General features: G+C 38.4%; 2 protein-coding genes across 4 annotated transcripts in view; both read right to left on the bottom strand.

Annotated features, from left to right (window-relative positions):
- The window catches only part of Nkain2 (sodium/potassium transporting ATPase interacting 2), a 1,235,726-nt gene that overhangs the window by 31,866 nt on the left and 1,184,142 nt on the right, over nt 1–19,718 (bottom strand). For all 3 annotated transcript variants that reach the window (XR_003837744.1, XR_003837745.1, XM_021173756.2), the window contains exon 5: nt 7,676–7,736. Coding sequence is in view for 1 of the 3 variants with exons in the window: in XM_021173756.2 (XP_021029415.1) it covers nt 7,676–7,736 (61 nt within the window). In the remaining 2 variants the exon portion in view is untranslated. The remainder of the gene's footprint in view (nt 1–7,675; nt 7,737–19,718) is intronic.
- LOC110302938 (60S ribosomal protein L9) lies at nt 10,339–11,048 on the bottom strand. Its single transcript, XM_021173757.1, has one exon. The coding sequence runs from the start codon at nt 11,025–11,027 to the stop codon at nt 10,449–10,451; it is 579 nt and encodes a 192-aa protein (XP_021029416.1). The 5' UTR covers nt 11,028–11,048; the 3' UTR covers nt 10,339–10,448.

Below are 19,718 nucleotides of genomic sequence, written 5' to 3' on the forward strand. Positions count from 1 at the left end.
TCTGACCTGCTTGAGTTCCAGTCCTGACTTCCTTCAGTGATGAACAGTAATGTGGAAATATAAGCTGAAAGAAGCCTTTCCTCCTCAACTTGCCTCTTGGTCATGATGTTTGTCCAGGAATAGAAACCCTGACTAAGACAATACCCAAAATTATGGGAAACAATGAAGGCAGTCCTAAGAGGAAAATTCATAGCCCTCAGTACCTCCAAAGAAACTAGAAGAGCATACACTAGCAACTTGACAGCAAACCCAAAAGCTCTAGAAAAAAGGAAGCAAATTCACCCAAGAGAGGTAGACTGCAGGAAATAATCAAACTTAGGGCAGAGATCAACTAAGTGGACACAAACAGAATTATACAAAGAATCAACCAAACCAGGAACATTTTTTTTTTTTTTGAGAAAATCAGAAAATCAACAAGATAGATAAACCCTTAGCCAGACTAACTAGAGGGCACAGGGACATTATCCTAATTAACAAAATCAGAAATGAAAAAAGACACATAACAACAGAACCTGAGGAAATTCAAAACATCATCAGATTCTATTAGAAAAGGCTATACTCAACAAAAATGGAAAACCTGGATGAAGTGGACAACTTGTAGACAGATATCAGGTACCAAAGTTAAATCAGGATCCGATTAACAATATTAATAGTCCCATATCCCCTAAAGAAATAGAAGCAGTCATTAATAGTCTCCCTCCCCCAAATAAAACAAAAAAACAAACAACAACAACAACAAAAACAACCGCAGGACCAGATGGATTTTGTGGAGAGTTCTATCAGACCCTCAAAGAAGACCTAATTCTAACTTTCCTCAAACTATTCCACAAAATAGTAACAGAAGGTACTCTACCTAATTCATTCTATGAAACCACAATTACTTTGATGCCTACACCACATAAAGACCCAACAAAGAAAGAGAATTTCTGAAAGGGAATTTCAGACCAATTTCCCTTATGAATATTGATGCAAAAATACTCAATAAAATCCTCGCAAACCGAATCCAAGAACACATCAAAATGATCATTCATTATGATAAAGTTGGCTTCATCCCACAGGGATGGTTTAATATACTGAAATCNATCAACATAATCCACTATATAAACAAACTCAAAGACAAAAACCACACTGCTTGTGGACGTTGTACATCGTGGTGCGGAGCCTAGTGCGCACCACGATGTACAACGTCCACAAGCAGATACAGGCTATGCCTGTTTCTGGCAAATTCACTGGAAGATGAGTTCCTCCTCCTCCTCCTTCTCTCTCTCTCTCTCTCTCTCTCTCTCTCTCTCTCTCTCTCTCTCTCTCTCTCTCCCTGTCACACACACACATACATAGGGCCCCCACATATTCCACATTCATAGACATAAACAAACATGGGTTGAAAGTACTAAGGAAAAAGGTAATATCTGTATTGAATGTATGAAGACATTCTTTTGTGTTAATATTTTCTAAAAATACCATTTAACAACTTACACTGCTGCTTGTGGACGTTGTACATCGTGGTGCGGAGCCTAGTGCGCACCACGATGTACAACGTCCACAAGCAGGATTTCATCCTGAGTGACGTAACCCAAACACAGAAGAACACACATGATATGCACTCACTGATAAGCAGATATTAGTCCAGAAACTTAGAATACCTAAGATACAATTTGCAAAGCACATGAAACTCAAGAAGAAGGAAGACCAACGTGTAGATACTTTGTTCCTTCTTAGAATGGGGCACAAAATAACCATGGAAGGAGTTACAGAGACAAACTTCAGAGCTGAGATGGAAGGAAGGATCATCCATAGGCTGCCCCACCAGGGGATCCATCCCATATACAACCACCAAACCCAGACACTATTGCATATGCCAGAAAGATTTTGCTGACAGTACCCTCTTGTGAGGCTATGCCTGTTTCTGGCAAATTCACTGGAAGATGAGTTCCTCCTCCTCCTCTCTCTCTCTCTCTCTCTCTCTCTCTCTCTCTCTCTCTCTCTCTCTCTCTCTCTCTCTCTCCCTGTCACACACACACATACATAGGGCCCCCACATATTCCACATTCATAGACATAAACAAACATGGGTTGAAAGTACTAAGGAAAAAGGTAATATCTGTATTGAATGTATGAAGACATTCTTTTGTGTTAATATTTTCTAAAAATACCATTTAACAACTTACACTGTATTAAGCATTATAATGATAATTTAAAATATGCCAGAGTTATGTACAAGTACCACATCATATTATGTAAGAGATTTGAGCATATATAGATCCCTGGAGAATCCTGGAGCCCATCTTCTCTGGATACAGAAAGATGATTGCTTACAGCATTCTGAAACCTGAGGCCTGACTATTCTCGGTGGGAAAACGGAGTAATGATCAATGCAGAACCCAGACAAGGGTAGGTTTGGCAGGTTTGGAACTCACTGAAGTATGGTTCTTACTCATTTTAACTCAGTGATGTTGGAGTATGTATGTGTACCTGTGCCATTCCTCAGCAGCCTCATTCCTGGTAATTCTTGAAAGAATTGAAACAACTTCATTAGTTACAAAGGCAGCAATCCATATCCAATTTTCTTTTTTGTCAGGATTGCTCATGTATAGACTAGATTCCTTTGTTAGAAACATTTATAATTAATCCTTACAAACAAACAAATAAACAAATGCAAATGTCACACTGTTTACCCCAGCCCAACCTTGTTGGTTTGAAGATTGGGGTGCCACCTATATATATAAAATAGGTGGCACCCCAATCTTATATGTTATATATATATATATACATATATATAATTATATATATTATATATAATTGTATATATATATATAATTTTAATTCCTACTGAATTGAAATTCCTACTACAGACATAACCTAATTTCCAATTGATAATTGACATGAATTCCCAGAAGTATTCTAAGCCTCTTGATAGTAACATACTAATTTCCTTTCCTGGTAAACGTTTAAATAAGATTTTTGCACCAAAGGAAATTAACCTTCAAATTAATCGCAATTATAAAATGCCATCACTGATTGTTGTCTTCAGCCTAATTACTTTCTATTATTTAAACTGTACCTCCCATGAGCTTCAAGTTTGTTTCTCTTTTACTTCCTTCCACACAATACCAACCTCGTAGAGCAGAGGCTACCTAGAGCATTCATTGTCCCTGGTGATCCAGGCTCACTTAGTGACAAAGCTCTCTTTCAGGGCCTACGTGCAAGGCATCTTTTCTCTCTCTCTTTTTTCATTCCATGTATTTGTTAGGGGGTCCTCAGAGATGCGGTGTATTTCAGCCCTTTTGTCTAGAAGGAGATGGCTAAGGTCATCCAACTGTTTCTTTTCCAAGCCACTTTAAAAACAGGCATAACTGGATGTGATACTGTGGCCACCAGCCAACATCATCCATCAGAAGACTAGCTGTCAAGATCATCTTCTCTGCAGGTATCTGGTCCAGAGGGCTTTTCTCCGAGTTAGTCCTTCGTCTTGCTGCTATTTGTTCTTTGGAAGTGGGACTAGCTATCCAAGTATAGCAGCTATCTATTTATATTTATAAAATGTCCCTCATTTTATAAATAGAGGGCTTAAATTTGAGTCAGAGCCTTTAAAGAGCCAATTAAAGTTACACACGGTCATCAGAACAGTGCTGCAGTCTAACTGGCTCGAAATTATTAAAAATAACTAGAAAGAGATGGAGAATATGGTACACAAGGACATTGAAAAGGTACCCTATATAAGGCAGGGAGAGGTCTCAGGACAATATGTGTGCTAACACCTCGATCTTGGAGTTTCAGCTTTCAGAACTGGGAGAGAATAAGTTTCTGTTGTTTAAGGTGTTGACGCTGTGGTGTGTTTTCTTGACAGCTCTACTGATTCATAGGAAACAGAACATGCTCGCCAGTTGCCTGATGTCATATTGTAGTGTGAACAGCAGGTGGCAGTGGTGTGCTGTGAGTTCATGCAGTCAGCTCATTGGCCAGGCTTTGGCTCTGGTTTTGACTATGGGGTCAAGCACAGAGAAGTTCCCATTCAAGCTTTTCACTACAAAGAGATGTTGTATTAATGGATCTGTTATAAGGCTAGCCATGAAGCTTGGTAGGCTCAGTGCTCGCCTAGCACACACAAGACTGAGCTCAACTTTTAGCATTGCAAAAACATGGCACACTTATAATCCCTGCACTTGGGAGGAGGAATCAGTTCAGAAGTTTGAAGTCATCTTGGCTACATAGTAAGTGTGAGGTTAGCCTGAAATATTAATTCTTCCTCTCAATCTCCCCCCCTCTCCCGTGTTATTGCAGTCTAGTACCCTCTATTTGAATAATGATTTCTTACTATTTTATGGAGTCTAACTTGTGTTGATGCTCATGGTTCATGGTTCCTTCCAGGTTGATGCCTCTCCCTGTAGAGAGAATCTCTTTGTGTAATATTTGGAAGCATCACTTGCCAGTAAAAGGCTGATGGCCTATTAGCTGAGGCAGGAAATAGGGGTTGGGAGTTCTGGTAGGGAGATAGGAACTCTGGGTGCTGGAAGAGATTCAAACACTGAGGAAACAGATGCATGAAGTTGAGAAGAGGTAACCAGCAATGTGGCATTCATATAATACAGTAAATGGGTTAATTAAGTTATGAGATAGTTGGGGAATGAGTCAAAGCTTATGGCATAAGCATTCATTCATATATTATTAAATCTCAGAGTCATTATTTGGGAACTGAGATGTAGGTAGAACATGCTGAAGGTATAAGTACCGTCGAACTTCTGCTGGGTACTCTGAAGCCTGAGCACAGAGCTGTTCACTCTCAGATTATCCGCAAGCTTATTTTATCCACCTGGTAGCCATAACCTTGTCCTTATCTCTACAGTGTGTTCTAACCACAAGTTACAGAACCTAAACTTTCCTCTAGGGATGGAGAGAACTAATTTGACAAGCAGGTGGCTTTAAAAAGATACCGGGGAAGCTTCAGTGTTGCACAAGCACCAGAGATTTCTTAATTCTTCAAGGCTTGCTTTCAGAGAACCCCCTTTTGTTGTTTTTGTTGGCTTTCTTAAAAATAAGGGTCAAAATAATTTTCTTTATTCCCATAGTTGGACAAACAGTTCAACTCCTCTTTACTTAAGATTATTAGGAGTCAGATTTCTGGTCAGTGTCTTTTGATAAGCATATGGTTAGAGAGTAAGACAATGATCGTGTGTGAGAAATGCTGGCTAAGAGTTTACTCTGTAAACACTCCTAACTGTTGATGGAAATCACCACAGATAAACGTAACTAGAAGTCACCAAAGTTCACTGTATGCAAGCAGCCTTGACACACATTTGTAGGCTGTGTGCTTTGCCTGTCAGAGTCTAAACATGATGCTAATGGCTTAGGAAAGCCAAACAGTTTGAGTTCTCTGGTCACCATGAGGAAACTTGTATAGGATATAGTTTCTTATCCTTTGGATTAATAAAGGCAGGAATGAGGAGGTAACAAAATAGATAAAAGACATTACTTTCTGAAGTTTTGTGGAAGCATTTTATTAGATATTGTGGCATAAGATTTATCTATCTAAAAGATGTTGGAGACTTCTGATCTCCTTGGATTTACATGATATTGATAAAGCTTACTTAGGACAGATTTTCCTAAGACAACATCATTATACTTTGTATTTTCTGATATATTAAGAATTTTAATACAAGGATTCTATACTTTGGGACTTATATTATTCATATTTTAGTTTCTATAAAGTGAAGTTTTAACATCTGTAAAATGTCACTAGCTGTTTTTAAGTATTCTGGACTCATTCTAAAATACCTTGGGATTTTAGATATTTCTAAAACATTGCTTTAACAGTAACTGTAAACAATGATTTTGCAGGGACACAACTTTCTAAAAAGTATATTTATTTAATTTATCTGTGGGTGGAGGTCAGAGAATGACATGTGAGGTTTGCTCTCTTCTTCTGACCATGTGAGTCTTAGGGATCATCCACTGAGCTATCTGTCGGCTTAAGTACATCTTTTCCTTTTTAATGTGTAAGGGTGTTTAGTCTTTTGTTTACATGCTACACCCATGCAGTGTCAGGTGAGGTCAGGAGATGGAGTCAAATCCTTTGAAATTAGAGTTCCATACAGTTGTTAGCAGCAGTGTGTGTGCTAAGAATCAAATCCAGGTGTGATATGTAAGGGCAGCAAGTGCTCTTAACCACTGATCTGTCTTCTTACCTTATAGACACACTTACCTTAACCACTAAGCTGTCTCCTTAGCTCATAGGCACACTTATCTTAACCACTGAGCTGTCTCCTTAGCTCATAGGCACACTTTACCTTAACCACTAAGCTGTCTTCTTAGCTCATAGGCACACTTTACCTTAACCACTGAGTTGTCTCCTTAGCTCATAGGCACACTACCTTTTAGAGAAACCAGTCAATCCACCATCTGCTTATGATGCCTCAGAATTTGCTCACTGTGGTTCAACATTGTTACTTTGTGTCTCAAGACTACCCTTTTTATTTCTCCTATGGGACAGTTCAGGACAATGCTGTGCTCTTCCCAGGGGAACTGTGAGTGTAGAGAAACTCTGCCTAGTACTATACAAACAAAACTCGATAAGGAAAAATTGAACACACTTTTTTACTGGACCACTCCCAGGGATGTCAGTGTATAAATAAGCATTCTGGTGCTTCAGTATTAATTTTTCTTGTCTTTAGCCTTGTTAAATGAGCATAAGCATTTTGTAAAAGTGTTATTTTGGATGGAGGTTGATTACATAGCCTGATAGGTCCATATATATAAAACCTTACCTATCTTTTATCTGCCCTAATCTCTGTTAAGGCTTTTGTGTATATGGTAAAAACTCACTGCATATCTTCTCTTACATCTCAACCAAGCTGTCCACACTCAGGTGATTATTGTTTCTCCACTCTACTTTCCTTAAGAAGCACTGCTAAGTACTCATTTACTCATAACAGACATCTAGAAATCCACCTGATTCCTCCTTTCCCCTTATCATACTATCCAACCACACCCTGCCCCACTACTCAAAATGTTTTAGCATGGGTCATATCATACCATGCTAGTTCTTAACATACTACATCATACCATGCCATACCAGATCATGCCATATCATATTGTATCATACCGGATCATGCCATATCATATCATATCATATCATATCATATCATATCATATCATATCATATCATAATCAAGTCATACCATCTTATGTCATGCCATCTCAGGTCATGTCATACCTATTGTTGTTATATCAATTGATTTCCACTAGATATTCAATTGTTGGTATAGTTTTAAGGACTATCAACAATTATTGATTGTCAAGATTTGTAGTCCTCGATGAAACTGACACTGAACACAATGACTGAACTGTGACAAAGGAAAATATTCACATTAGCTGCTTTTAGAATTCACTTCTGTCTCTAATCTCCTATTTTATTCTCTACTAGAATTGTTCTAAGTACAGATTTTTTTAAAATAACTTTCAATAAAAGGGGAAATGCATGATTTCATAATGAATGCTCCTTTGTTTCTTTAATATGCTGATTCTTTTGTGAAGACTGGCATATCCTGATGGGCACTAACGACTTGTTTCCTATTCTGCTGAGGTCTTGAGGGGTGTTGTTTCTGAGATGGGAGAGCTGGGAAGGAAGCATTGAGGAAGCTTTGAACTTGAAAGACACAGGGTAGAGCTTTAATACTTACAGCTGTCCTCTTCTTCAGTTATACATCTCACAACATAACAGGCATAGATGAAGCCCGCCAGCTGAAACAAAACAGACAAGCTTTAGAAATTACACAAAGGCTAGAGAGTCTGACTTCCCTGGGGGAGCAGTATTTCAAAGACGAGCGGTTAGGTTTCTATTTGGGCTTCACTGAATCTTGACTCTTTCATGGGTGTTTGACTTCAGCGGCATTCATCTGCCTAGGAGATACATATATTGCTTTATCTTTCCTCTGGTGTTTATGTGTAAGATTTGCTAATTGTTATTTAAATATAAAACAATTATTTCAGGTGTAAAGACTGGAAAAGAATTATAGCCATTCATGAATGGATTTAATTTATTTTTTAAGATAGAGTAGTCCTGGGCTCTGTAGAACAGGCTAGTCTTGATCTCAAAGATCCACCTGCCTCTCCCTCCTGAGTGCTGGCAAGTGACAACGCCAAAAGCTTCAACACTTACATTTAGATTAGACTTTCCTTGAAGTCAGGGCTTAGGTTTCTAAAACTGAATTCCTCTCAACTATCAGCAGAGTCCAAGGAGTTTCCCTTGTGTGTCGCACAGCCTCCTTGAAAGCTGGAGAAAATCTTATTGAAACATGTAGCAGGAACCAGGGTGTTCTAAGCAGAATTATGATGACAGTGATGCAGATGAAATTGGTCACTTGTGAGAAAGACTGATTGTCAGAACACTCTGAATTTGGGTTTGCACCTGCCCTACCAAATTTCTGAAATGTCCCACAGAAAAATTCCTTGTTCATTGAAATGTGAACTTATAAAGAATTCTGGCAAAGTCATTTAGCATGTAAGCCTGAATATTTGAATGGCTTTGTATACTTTCATAACAGGAATATTTAATTAAATTCTTAGTTCTGATAGGAGGTAATGATGTAATTTACTGATAAGTGTCTTATAGCAGAAGCAATACAGGTTTGTTGAATTCTATGTTTTGTTATTATACAAAACAGTGAGATTCATTATGAGGTTTTTCATATACATTAATCCTCATACCCTGTTCTTTTATATATTCCCAATGCCCACCATCATTACACTTCATTTCTCTTACTGTTTCTTTCTCCCTTCAAAGGCTTTCCCTTCTGATTTCATGTCATATATATGTGTGTGTGCATATATATATATACATATATATATATGTAATTATAGGAATGTATGTGTGTATATATTCCTATAATTACATATGTAATATGTAATTTTAGAATCTTTATGCAAATAAGAGAAAATATTCCATCTTTCTTTCTCATATTCACTTCGTAAATCTTTTCCTTATCCTCTAACTTCATCCTTTCTACTCTCATATCCTATGTGTATTTATGTATGCCTATGTAAATATATACTTAAATCTGGAGTTTACATGTGACAGAAAATATACAATACTTATCTTTCTCAGTGGCTTTCTAAAAACTTACTTCAGGTCTACTTACTTTTTTGCAAATGACATGTGTATTTCATTTTCTCTATCTATCCATCTATGGATGGCCATCTAAACTGATGCCTCAACTTGCCTTTAGTCAATAATGTAGCAATTAACACAGCTGTGAAAGTAAAAGGTATGTTCTCAGGACAGCGATCCTGGTAACATCTCAGCCAGGCATTAATATACGTGAGCACAGATCCCAATTAACAAACCAACTGTCACCCTCCCTGTCACAATTAACATTTTGGGTCAACAAATAACTTTTTGGAATCTATTGGCTAGGCAGGCAACTATCTTCTACCAACAGAAAGCCTAAGGATGCCATTAGAAAGCATCTTGAGCCTATAGAAAAGCTTCCCCTGCCTTGATGTACCTGCCTCTCTGGTATACATGCTCATGGATTTTAAACTTGCCATGATTTATAACTTTCTCTGCTCTATGAAACCATAAAACCTTGGTGAAACTGTTTTCACATTGGGACATGGAATTTCGGGCAAACTAAATCTCAAAGTCACTCAGAATGGCTGCAGAATAAACTATCTCTATTCCCTTTAGATGAGAGATGTAGTTTTTGTGCTGATAGTTTTGGTGCCACAACTCAGAGAATGATTCATTCTCTCTATCTCTCTGCTTCCTTCCTTCCTCTCTCTTTCTCTCTTTGTTTCTTTCTTCTTAAAGATTTATTATATATATATATATACATATATATACATATATATATATACATATATATACATATATATAGATACATATATACATATGTATCTATCTATATCTATATCTATATCTATATCTATATCTATATCTATATCTATATCTATATCTATATCTATATCTATATACATACATATGCACTGTAGCTGTACTGATGGTTGTGAGCCATCATGTGGTTGCTGTGGTATTTGAATTCAGGGTCTTTGCTCTCTATGGCTGGCCCCACTCACTCTGGCTTAAAGAATTATTTATTATTATATCTAAGTACACTGTAGCTGTCTTAAGATGCACCAGAAAAGAGTGTCAGATCTCATCATGGATGGTTGTGAGCCACCTTGTGGTTGCTGGGATTTGAACTTAAGACCTTCGGAAGAACAGTCAGTGCTCTTAACCACTGAGCCATTTGTCCAGCCCGAATGATTCATTTTCACTGAAGGAATCACCCATGTGGAAATCAGTACCTATGTGACCCTATTGAGTCCAGGCCATCTGGTGTTCTTTTTTTTTTTTTTTTTTTTTTCAATATATAAGNCTTTTATTCTCCCAAAAGAGCCCAAATTGTNCTTGTGATCAGGATCTCGTTTCTGGAGCCAGGAACTGAGGCCTCCTCACTCGTCAGCCTGCTGCACAGTTCCCTTCTCAGACACATAGATGCCATCCAAAAACTTCCGGATATCCTTGTTCTTAACTGTTGTGGCTTGCTCAATCAGGGCAGCTGAATTTGAAACAAGTTCAATGTCATTTCCTTCAAGGATTAACTCATCCTTCTGGGCTTGAGAGACAGAACAAGCAACACCTGTCCTCATCCGAACCCTGCGGATGTATTTTTCACCCAAGAAATTTCGGATTTCAACCAAAGAGCCATTCTCCTGGATGACAACGTTGATGGGGAAGTGAGCATACACAGACCGCATCTTGTATCGGAAGCCCAGTGTGACACCCTTGATCATGTTCTGAACATGACTGCAGATGGTCCTGACGGTGGCCAGTTCCTTTCTGTTACCCCACCATTTGTCAACCCGGAGCCTTTTCTTTTTCTTCCCAAGAAGACTCAGCTCCACGTTGATGTGATTGAAGTCCCTTCGTAGAGTCCCCCTGGGGCCCTTCACAATGACTGTGCGCCCCTTCAGAGTGATATCGACATTCTCTGGAATGTCCACAGTCTGATTGCTGAGAATGGTCTTCATCCTCGCAGTAGATGGGGCAAAGAGCGCCATCTGGTGTTCTTTCCTCTGCACTGTTGGGGTGCTCTTCCCAGGACTCCTGACCTCCCTTGGTTTGGTCAGTGGTCTATTTCGGTTTTTTGTGAGCTGGTTAAGAAGAATCCTACTTTGATAAATACCCTTTACATCTGTCTTCAAAGTATTTTATTTAAGGTATCTGATTTTTTTTTAACCTCTTTCTTTGCTTTGAAAACATTTTGCTTTGGTTGCATGTGTTTGCTTGCTTTCAGATCCCCAAAGACATTTTGGTTAGTATTTTGTTTGCTTTTGAAACATTGGTGGTATTTTGTATTTTGTTTTGTTTGTCTTGGTTTTCTGTGTCCTTTGACATGCTCTGATTTATTGTCACTTTAGCCTTTGTCTCCTGACATTGCTCCTCAAATTCACCATTCTGGCTTTTTCTACTATATGTCCTGTGAACTTGCCACACCTTCAGCCTAGTAATTTTATGAGCACCTGATGATAAAGACTCTGAAGTAAGGAAGTACTTGTTACCTTGCCCCACCCAAAAGATGTGGAACTGTGAAGGCAAACACACCATGATGTTCAAAGATCTGATAGGAAAACCCAACAAACATACTCTACTTGGGTCAGAAGGAAATTTATTGGCTTGTTTGGAAGACACAAATGAGGATTGGTCACTCAAATGTCTTGACATATGTACAGATGTACAAAGTGACTCCAATACCCAGCTGGAGAAGAGGGTCTCATGGTAAAAGCTAAGAAAATCAATCTCAAAAGCAACACATGAAACTGACCAAAACCTCATATTCCTTAGTATGGACAGGCAACTTTTCAGAAGAAAGGGAAGAATATGGGGTGCAAGGTTTCCAAAAAAGCAGAAAATACTTAGAGACCAGTCACCATCAAGTACTTTTACTGGCTTATGAGTGATAATTAACAACCTGAAAGTATATGGAAAAATGGAAAGACCAAGAGACCTAAATGTTTACTATCTCCAAACTGGTTTATTTTGTGTTTGTAACAAAGTCCTAGGCAATGAAGTTATGGTTTACCCCTTTAAAAAGATAAACCATAAACAGGCAACCTGACTTAACTAAAATGTAAAATATCTGTTAACAAATAGAAAAACAAATAGTTATATTACTCCTGTCTCCCCATTCATACTCTCCCATGTCCTCTCTTTTTCAAATTCTTAGTCTTTTATTACTTAGTTATTATTGTATATGCATTATTGTATATTATATGTGTGTGTATAAAATGAATCATTATATAAATACAACTTGAGTAGTCTATTTGGTGTTTCTTGTAAATGTATGCTTTTAGGGAGGACCACTCGGTTATCCAAAATTATTATTTATTATTATTTATTATTATTATTTTGCTGTGGTGTCTAAACTTTGTTATCAACTTGACTCATTTGAGAAGAGGAAACCTCAGTTGCAGAAATGCCTCCATCAGACTGACCTTTGGGCATTGTCTTGACTGCTGATTGATGTAGGAGCGTCCACTGTGGGTGGTATTATCCTACTCAGGTGGGGCTGGCATGTGTAAGAAAGGTAGCTGAATGAGAGCCTAGCACCAAGTCAGTAAGCAGTAACTCTTACATGGTTTTTCTTCAGCTTGAATTCCTGCCCTGACTTCCCTCAGTGACGAGTTGCTAACCTTGGAGTGTAAGCCAAATAAATAACTTTCTTTCCTAAAAAAAAAATAAATAAAAAATTACACGATTTGAACATTAACATGGAATTATAATAACTCTTTCTAAATCTTTTATGTGCCAGGAACCACGGGAAGGGTCTATTCTCTGAATAATCTGTCTCATGAGCATAATATCCTTGGGACTTGGGTCTGACCCTGGCTAGTTAATGATCTGTGAAGTTGAATAAATCCCTTAGGTACTGCCTGTAACTCTCTGCTTTCCTCTCCACATTACATTCCTACTGTATGTTGTTAAGTTTTACTGGCTTATCAAAGGTTTAACTCTTATTTTATGCTGGAAGTACTTGTTTAATTCTTTTGTAAAACATTTTCCCCCATAATCACAAATTTTCCTTTTGATTATTACTTAACACTTCATTACTTTGCATTGAAAATTTAGGTAACAAGTATTGATAAATTCTGAGATTCAGGGCCAATGGGTTTAAACTCATTAAAATATTGCTGATAGATTCTCAATTATCAAGTGTACTCTCCCAGGAGACAGCTAAGGACCTACCTACATCTTGCTTATCAGAGAGCTTATAATTGTATTCAGCTACATTCTCTAACTACTAGGGGAGCTCCTTTGTTACAAAAGTAAGTCCTGTTGCATTCTATTAAAAAAGTCTGTTGATTAGCAGAAGTCTAGCTTTTACATTGGTTACCCCTAAATACAAATGCAATTGTGTTTTAACCCCAATTCTTCAGATTCAAAAACTTTGATATCTTCCAATTTTTGCACACCTATGTATTTGAAATTTAAGTCTAACTTTCCAATAGCAACTTATAAAATTTACCAGGAGTAGAGAGTTTCAGGTTACTTCAAATAATCCTCAGTGTTTCTAATTCTCGGTATCTTAAATGCTACCTAAGCCACCATGGAGACTAACACTGCTACCAACTGACATTATGTCTAGCAGTTTTACACTGTGAAAGCTGAGCACATTTAAACAGTATCATTCTAGAACAAAGACAGAAACCACTGAGACAAACAAAAATGTCCCCAGACATTGCTGTATTTCCCTTTTAAAGGACAACATTGCCTTTGGTTATAGCCACTCTTTTTGATACAGTCCCATTGCCACCTCGTAGAATTTGTAATTTCAAGTAGATTTGAAAAGTGACCAGGATGAAGGATGACAATTGTATAAGTGACAAGTGGTGCAGTTGTTTTCATTAGTCCCTGCAACCACCTTTGGATCAACATTATTATGTATGTTTCCAGAAGACAAGCAATTAATGTTGCTTCTCCAGAGTGAGATGCTCAAGGAGGAAAGGGATGTGTATGCTCAGGCAATGTTCGTAGATTTTTTTTTTTCTGATGAATGTTTACGAGCTTTATACTAGAGCAATAGATATCAGAACTGTATAGGCAGATTAGGGACCAACCAGCAGGGTCCCGGTATGTATGCAATTGCTCTTGTTTTACACATGTAATGGATAGCCCTTGGAAAAGCGTACATTTTTGGTAAAATCCAAATCCCTCCTGAAGTGATGTCCAGCCTCTTAGCTGCACTGCTACCATGCTTACTTAGAACTCAGTCCCTCTGTCCCTCCTTAGAATTTTGTTAGTAGTTGCAAGAAAAATAGTGTTGCTGTCTCTACTGTCCCTTAACTCATTTTCACTGTGCCAACAGAGTGCTAATCATGTATATTGTTCTCTCCTTACCAAACTCAGCCTTTCATCCAATGTAATCTACTCATTCTTTAAGAATACATTAGTCTATCAATTCCCTTAAGAAATGGCAGGCCATTCCCAGCATAGGTTGTAGGCTGGCATGCTTGACACAAATCCCACATATACATAAGGACTTTGAGAGAGAAGACAGTGGGAAAAGGACATTGAGGCAAAATTTTCTAAGAAACATTCAGACTAGAACTGGGAAATAAGCATTATGTTTAGAGAAGAGGAAGGGAGCCCAGCAACAGAGGCTTTCTTACCATTTGAAGAGAAGCAGTTGGGCACACAGTAATGATAGTAGCTCATGTTATTTATTACAGATATGAGTTACTGTAATTAAAATGAAGTTGGGGCTGGTGAGATGGGTCAGCACTTAAGAGCACTGAATGTTCTTGTTGCTCAAACTGTAAGTAATTACAGTTCCAATAGATTAGAATCCGCTTCTGGACTCTAAGGACTCTAGACATGTATGTGGCACACAGACACACATGAAGGCATGGAACAAGAGTAAGTGAATATGCAGGAATATGCATGAAACAAGAGTAAGTGAATCTCAAAAAAAGAGAAATGTCTTTTAATTTGTTTATTCTTTTTATATAGATCAAATAATAAAGACAGATTCACATGGTATTGTACCAGAGGCAGGAACGGCTCCCCACTTAGGAGAAAAGAAAACATTTGTATTGAAGTGCAGTTAAGTCTAAACAACTTTATAGTTCACTCACCCTGCCATCTTCATGGATCCAATAATATTTGTTCACTCTGAAATCACCTAGTGAAGTGTTACCCATCATCCTGACATTACTGACAGGAAGGAAATGATATTTTTTTTAGAGAAATAAATCAGATTAACATTCTTGTTTGTGTCACAGACTAAGCTATGGTTAGATGTCCTAGACAGTCTCTTAGAAGCTGAGAGGTACAAGGGAATGGAAACCTTTGACAGGTATATAGAAATACTGAATTTTGATAATCATGCAATGACCTTGGTGTTCAAAATATTATAGTTTGAACATCTGTTTCTAGGAAGATGGATTTGTTGAAACAATTCTTTTTCTCAGCCCTTCTAAGCACAAGTCCAAAAGCTGAGCATCAAATGTGTAGCCAACGTAAGAGCCTAAGAGGTAGAAAAAGTCAGTACTAATAAGGGACCTTGTTTTCCAATGAGAGAGATACAAGGTAAATCTGCCTCTCTGCCCCTTTCTTCCTCTTTCATTACCTCCCTCCCTTATTTCCTTTCTCATTTCTTATCTTTTCTGTGTTATCTTGCTTTTGTATATACTAGATCCAGATTTAGCAGCTCAGAGTCTAGCATTGTGTCCTAAGCCTTTGGGGGAAGCCTGCTCTTTTTAACCAAGGACTGGAAAAGAGGCAGGGTGGCAGGAAACAGTTTAATAAACAATCACCTCTTCTTCAGCTAATGCTACAGGAAAAACAAGCAGAAAACAACTGTATTCTCATTCCTCAGTTACCACAGCAAAGAGCAGCGAGCAAAGACTTTCATGGGCAGGCTATGGGGTCTAAAAAGCCAAACAAGGACTGTAGATCTTTATTCTAGGAATTAGGAAGACACCCCTATTGCTCTATGTAAGAGTTAGTAAATCTAAACTCCTAGCATCACTCTACAGTAACACAGCACCCTAGGCCTCCTTGTTAGAGTGATACAGAGGAGACAGTGTGGAGTCAGGACTATGGATCAATGCTCAGCAGGAATGAAGACAATCTTTACCCTGTAGTGTTTGTAAGGGGCATGTAGGAGCAGCAAAGTGTCCTTTGACCTATCTCAGCTGTGGTGCTATCAGTGAGGGGCTACTGGTTAGAGGGCAGTTGATTGTATCTCAGTCTTAAGGACAAGCCCTGCCTATTTTGAATCTTTATGGAGTCTAAATGAGGACCCTGGACTTCTAGCCCGACTTGAAAGAAATAACCTGGAATTCTCCTTCCCCCCTGTCAAAATTTTATGGGATGAATCAACACAAAAAAAAGCATCAATTAAAACCCAGAGTCCCATAACATGATACCCTAAATGTCCATGTTTCAACTAAATTTCAATTAAACAAATACTCATCAATCCAAGAAGGATCTCAGCATGAATAAAATGAGAATCAATGGAAGTGATTATCTGGCAAGTATTTTAAATTAGCAACCACAAAATGCTTCAATAATCACTTATAAGCAAATGAGATGAAACAAAAGAAAAAAGAAAAAAATCTAGGAAGCTCTTGGAGAATAATTAGAAATTCCAAGGGCGAGCCAATGTAGAAAAACTGAAAACTTAGAAGTGAAAAATCATGCAGTTACTAGAGTGAAAAAACAGCCTTAGAAAAAGAAAAATTTGTCCCAAGGGAGAAAAATATTTAGGATTGTTGACAGGAGACTGCAATCATCTTTTCGGCAACAGAGAAGGAGGTAAACACTGTAAACAGAGCATCAAGTAACCAAGTGGCTAACTTTCATGCCTTTACACATGTAATGATGACAGTGACACACACACACACACACACACACACACACACACACACCACACATACACATATACAAGGAATAAAATGTGTGAACTTTCTAACATGTAATTTAAAAAAATCCCCACAAATCTCAAAACTCAATAAGTGAAGTCAACTCTAGACAGCTTCATTCAAAACAAACTCACATAAGATACAGTCAAAGGTTTGAAAACCAAAGACAAACCATTAGAAGCAGGAAAGGGAAACATTTACATGGCTCCAATCTGGAAACATAGTTTCTTAAAAACCACAGATGCAGTTACTGTCTGGAGCATTTACCTTAGAAAGGAACAGACAAGTAGACACTGAAACCATGCTCTACTGTTTACAGCACATTTCTCCTCAATAGCTGAAAGCGAGGCACAATCTGATGTCCTTCAGTGCACGGAGAATTAAACAGTGTATACATCTGCTCCATAAAATCCCACACATAGAAGTAACTCTTGGTTTATGTAACAACTTTAGTGAATTTCCACAGACTTGTGCTTTTTGAAAAAAGCCAATTCATGGTCTAGGGAATATATGGATCCATGAAAAATACATTCTAGGTCAATTGGGGTGGCAGCTATGATCATCCTTTTAAATCATTCCCTTTTCCAACATTTGCTCACTCTTTTCTCCTCCCTTTTCACCTGTCCAGGATGTATCCGCCTAGTTTACTATGCTCAGAAAGGCTGACAGTGCTTAAACTAAGACCTTCCACAAACATAAAGAAACTTCACTCTGATGGATGAGGTGGATTCAGCTGTACATATGTTCGCATGACAAAGGGAGATGAAATTTTACCTTTTTTGTCCTAGATTAGTGGTTTAGTGGGTGAGAGAGCTGGCTGCTCTTTCAGAGAACCCAGGTTCAATTCCCAGTACCCACATGGCAGCTCACAACAACTGTCTGTAACTTCAGTTCCATGTGATGTGACACCCTCACACAGACATACATGCAGGCAAAGTGCCAATGCACATAAAACAAACAAACAAACAAACAAATAAATAAACAAGCAAACAAACAAATGAACCATATATATGTTTTAAAAATCCAATTTTAAAATTTTATATTATTTAGATTGATATATATTGGTTTTTCGAGACAGGGTTTCTCTGTATAGCCCTGGCTGTCCGGGAACTCACTTTGTAGACCAGGCTGGCCTCGAACTCAGAAATCTGCCTGCCTCTGTGTCATGCATGTAAAGGCAGTTGCCATGCCTGCTGAGGACAGAAGATGTCAGATTTCCTGGAACTAGGGTGGTAGATGGTTCTGAGCCACCTTCCATGGATGCTAGAAATTGAACTCTGGTCCTGCAATAGAGCAGTAAGCACACTCAACCAGTGAGCCATCTCCTAAGCTTCTGAAACTGTATATTATTTAGTTCCACTTATATATAACATATTTTGTCTTTTTGCTTGACTTAAGATACATAATTCTTTTTTATTAGATATTTTCTTTATTTATATCTCAAATTTTATCCCTTTTCCTCATTTACCCTCCAAACTTCCCCCTCCCCAATCCCATTCCCCTTCTCTTTGCTCACTATTCCACCCACTCCTGCTTCCCTGTCCTGGCATTCTCCTACTCTGGGGCATAGACTCTTCATAAGACCTCTCCTCTCATTGATGTCCTACAAGGCCATCCTCTGATACATATGCGGCTGGAGCCTTGAGTCCCTCCATGTGTATTCTTTGGTTGGTGGTCTAGCCCATGGGAGTTCTGGGGGTACTTGTTAGTTCATATTGTAGTTCTTCCTATGGGGCTGCAAACCCCTTCAGCTCCTTGGGTCCTTTCTCTAGCTCCTTCATTGAGGAGCCTGTGCTCAGTCCAATGGTTGGCTGTGAGCATATGATACCTCTGTATTTGTCAATCACTGGCAGAGCCTCTTAGGAGACAGCTATATCAAGCTCCTGTCAGCAAGCACTTGTTGGCATCCACAATAGTGTCTGGGTTTGGTAACTATATATGGGATGGATCCCAGGTGGGACAGTCATTGAATGACCTTTCCTTCAGTTTCTGCTCCAAACTGAAGACACATATTCTTTGAATATGAACTAGGCTGGCCTCGAACTCCAGCCCTCCTGCCACCTGAATGGAGAGTTTTGCCATGTATCGCCTTACTCAGACAGTAGTCACTACTTGTTACCCTATAAAAGTACAAAAATCTAGACAGAACATTGGTTGCTGGAGGCAAAGAGTTGTTGGTTAAAGGGAAGTAGATATGACCATAAAAGGTAACACACTGTGTCATTTCATCGGTAGGATCCCTGCATCTATAGCCCATCAATAGGAATAATATCTAAAGACAGTCTTTTCTCTCTTTTTAGAACACATAGTATTAGGCTTCATTATGGCAATTTTCAAACAAAATTGGTTTTTGTTGATTGTCCTGTCTTTTTCTCCTATCACCACTCCCCTGACTGCATCCACCTAAATTTTTGTTGCTATGATTAGTACTTTAATACAAATCAACTTAGAAAAGTGAAGATAGAACTCAAGCAATTAGCCATATCACATTCACATTCAATATCAAAGAACATAAATGTATCTCTGTTTATTTGGTGTCTTCTAGCATTCTTCTCTCTTAGATTATTCAGGAGCCTTGGCCTAGGGAATGGTACTGCCCATATTGTTTGGCTCTTCTTATATCAATTAACAATCAAGACAATCCTCCCATAGATATGCTCATAGGCTAGCAGGAACTAGATAATCTTAGAAATTAAGGTAATTTAGAAGTTAAGAATATCTTCCCATCTTCCGGTCAGAAAAGCACCGGGGTAGCTAGGGCTCAGGGTCGGCTGACACTCGCCAGCTACCCACAAC

This window comes from Mus caroli, chromosome 10, assembly GCF_900094665.2.
Source record: "Mus caroli chromosome 10, CAROLI_EIJ_v1.1, whole genome shotgun sequence".
NCBI classification, from domain to species: Eukaryota; Metazoa; Chordata; class Mammalia; order Rodentia; family Muridae; genus Mus; species Mus caroli.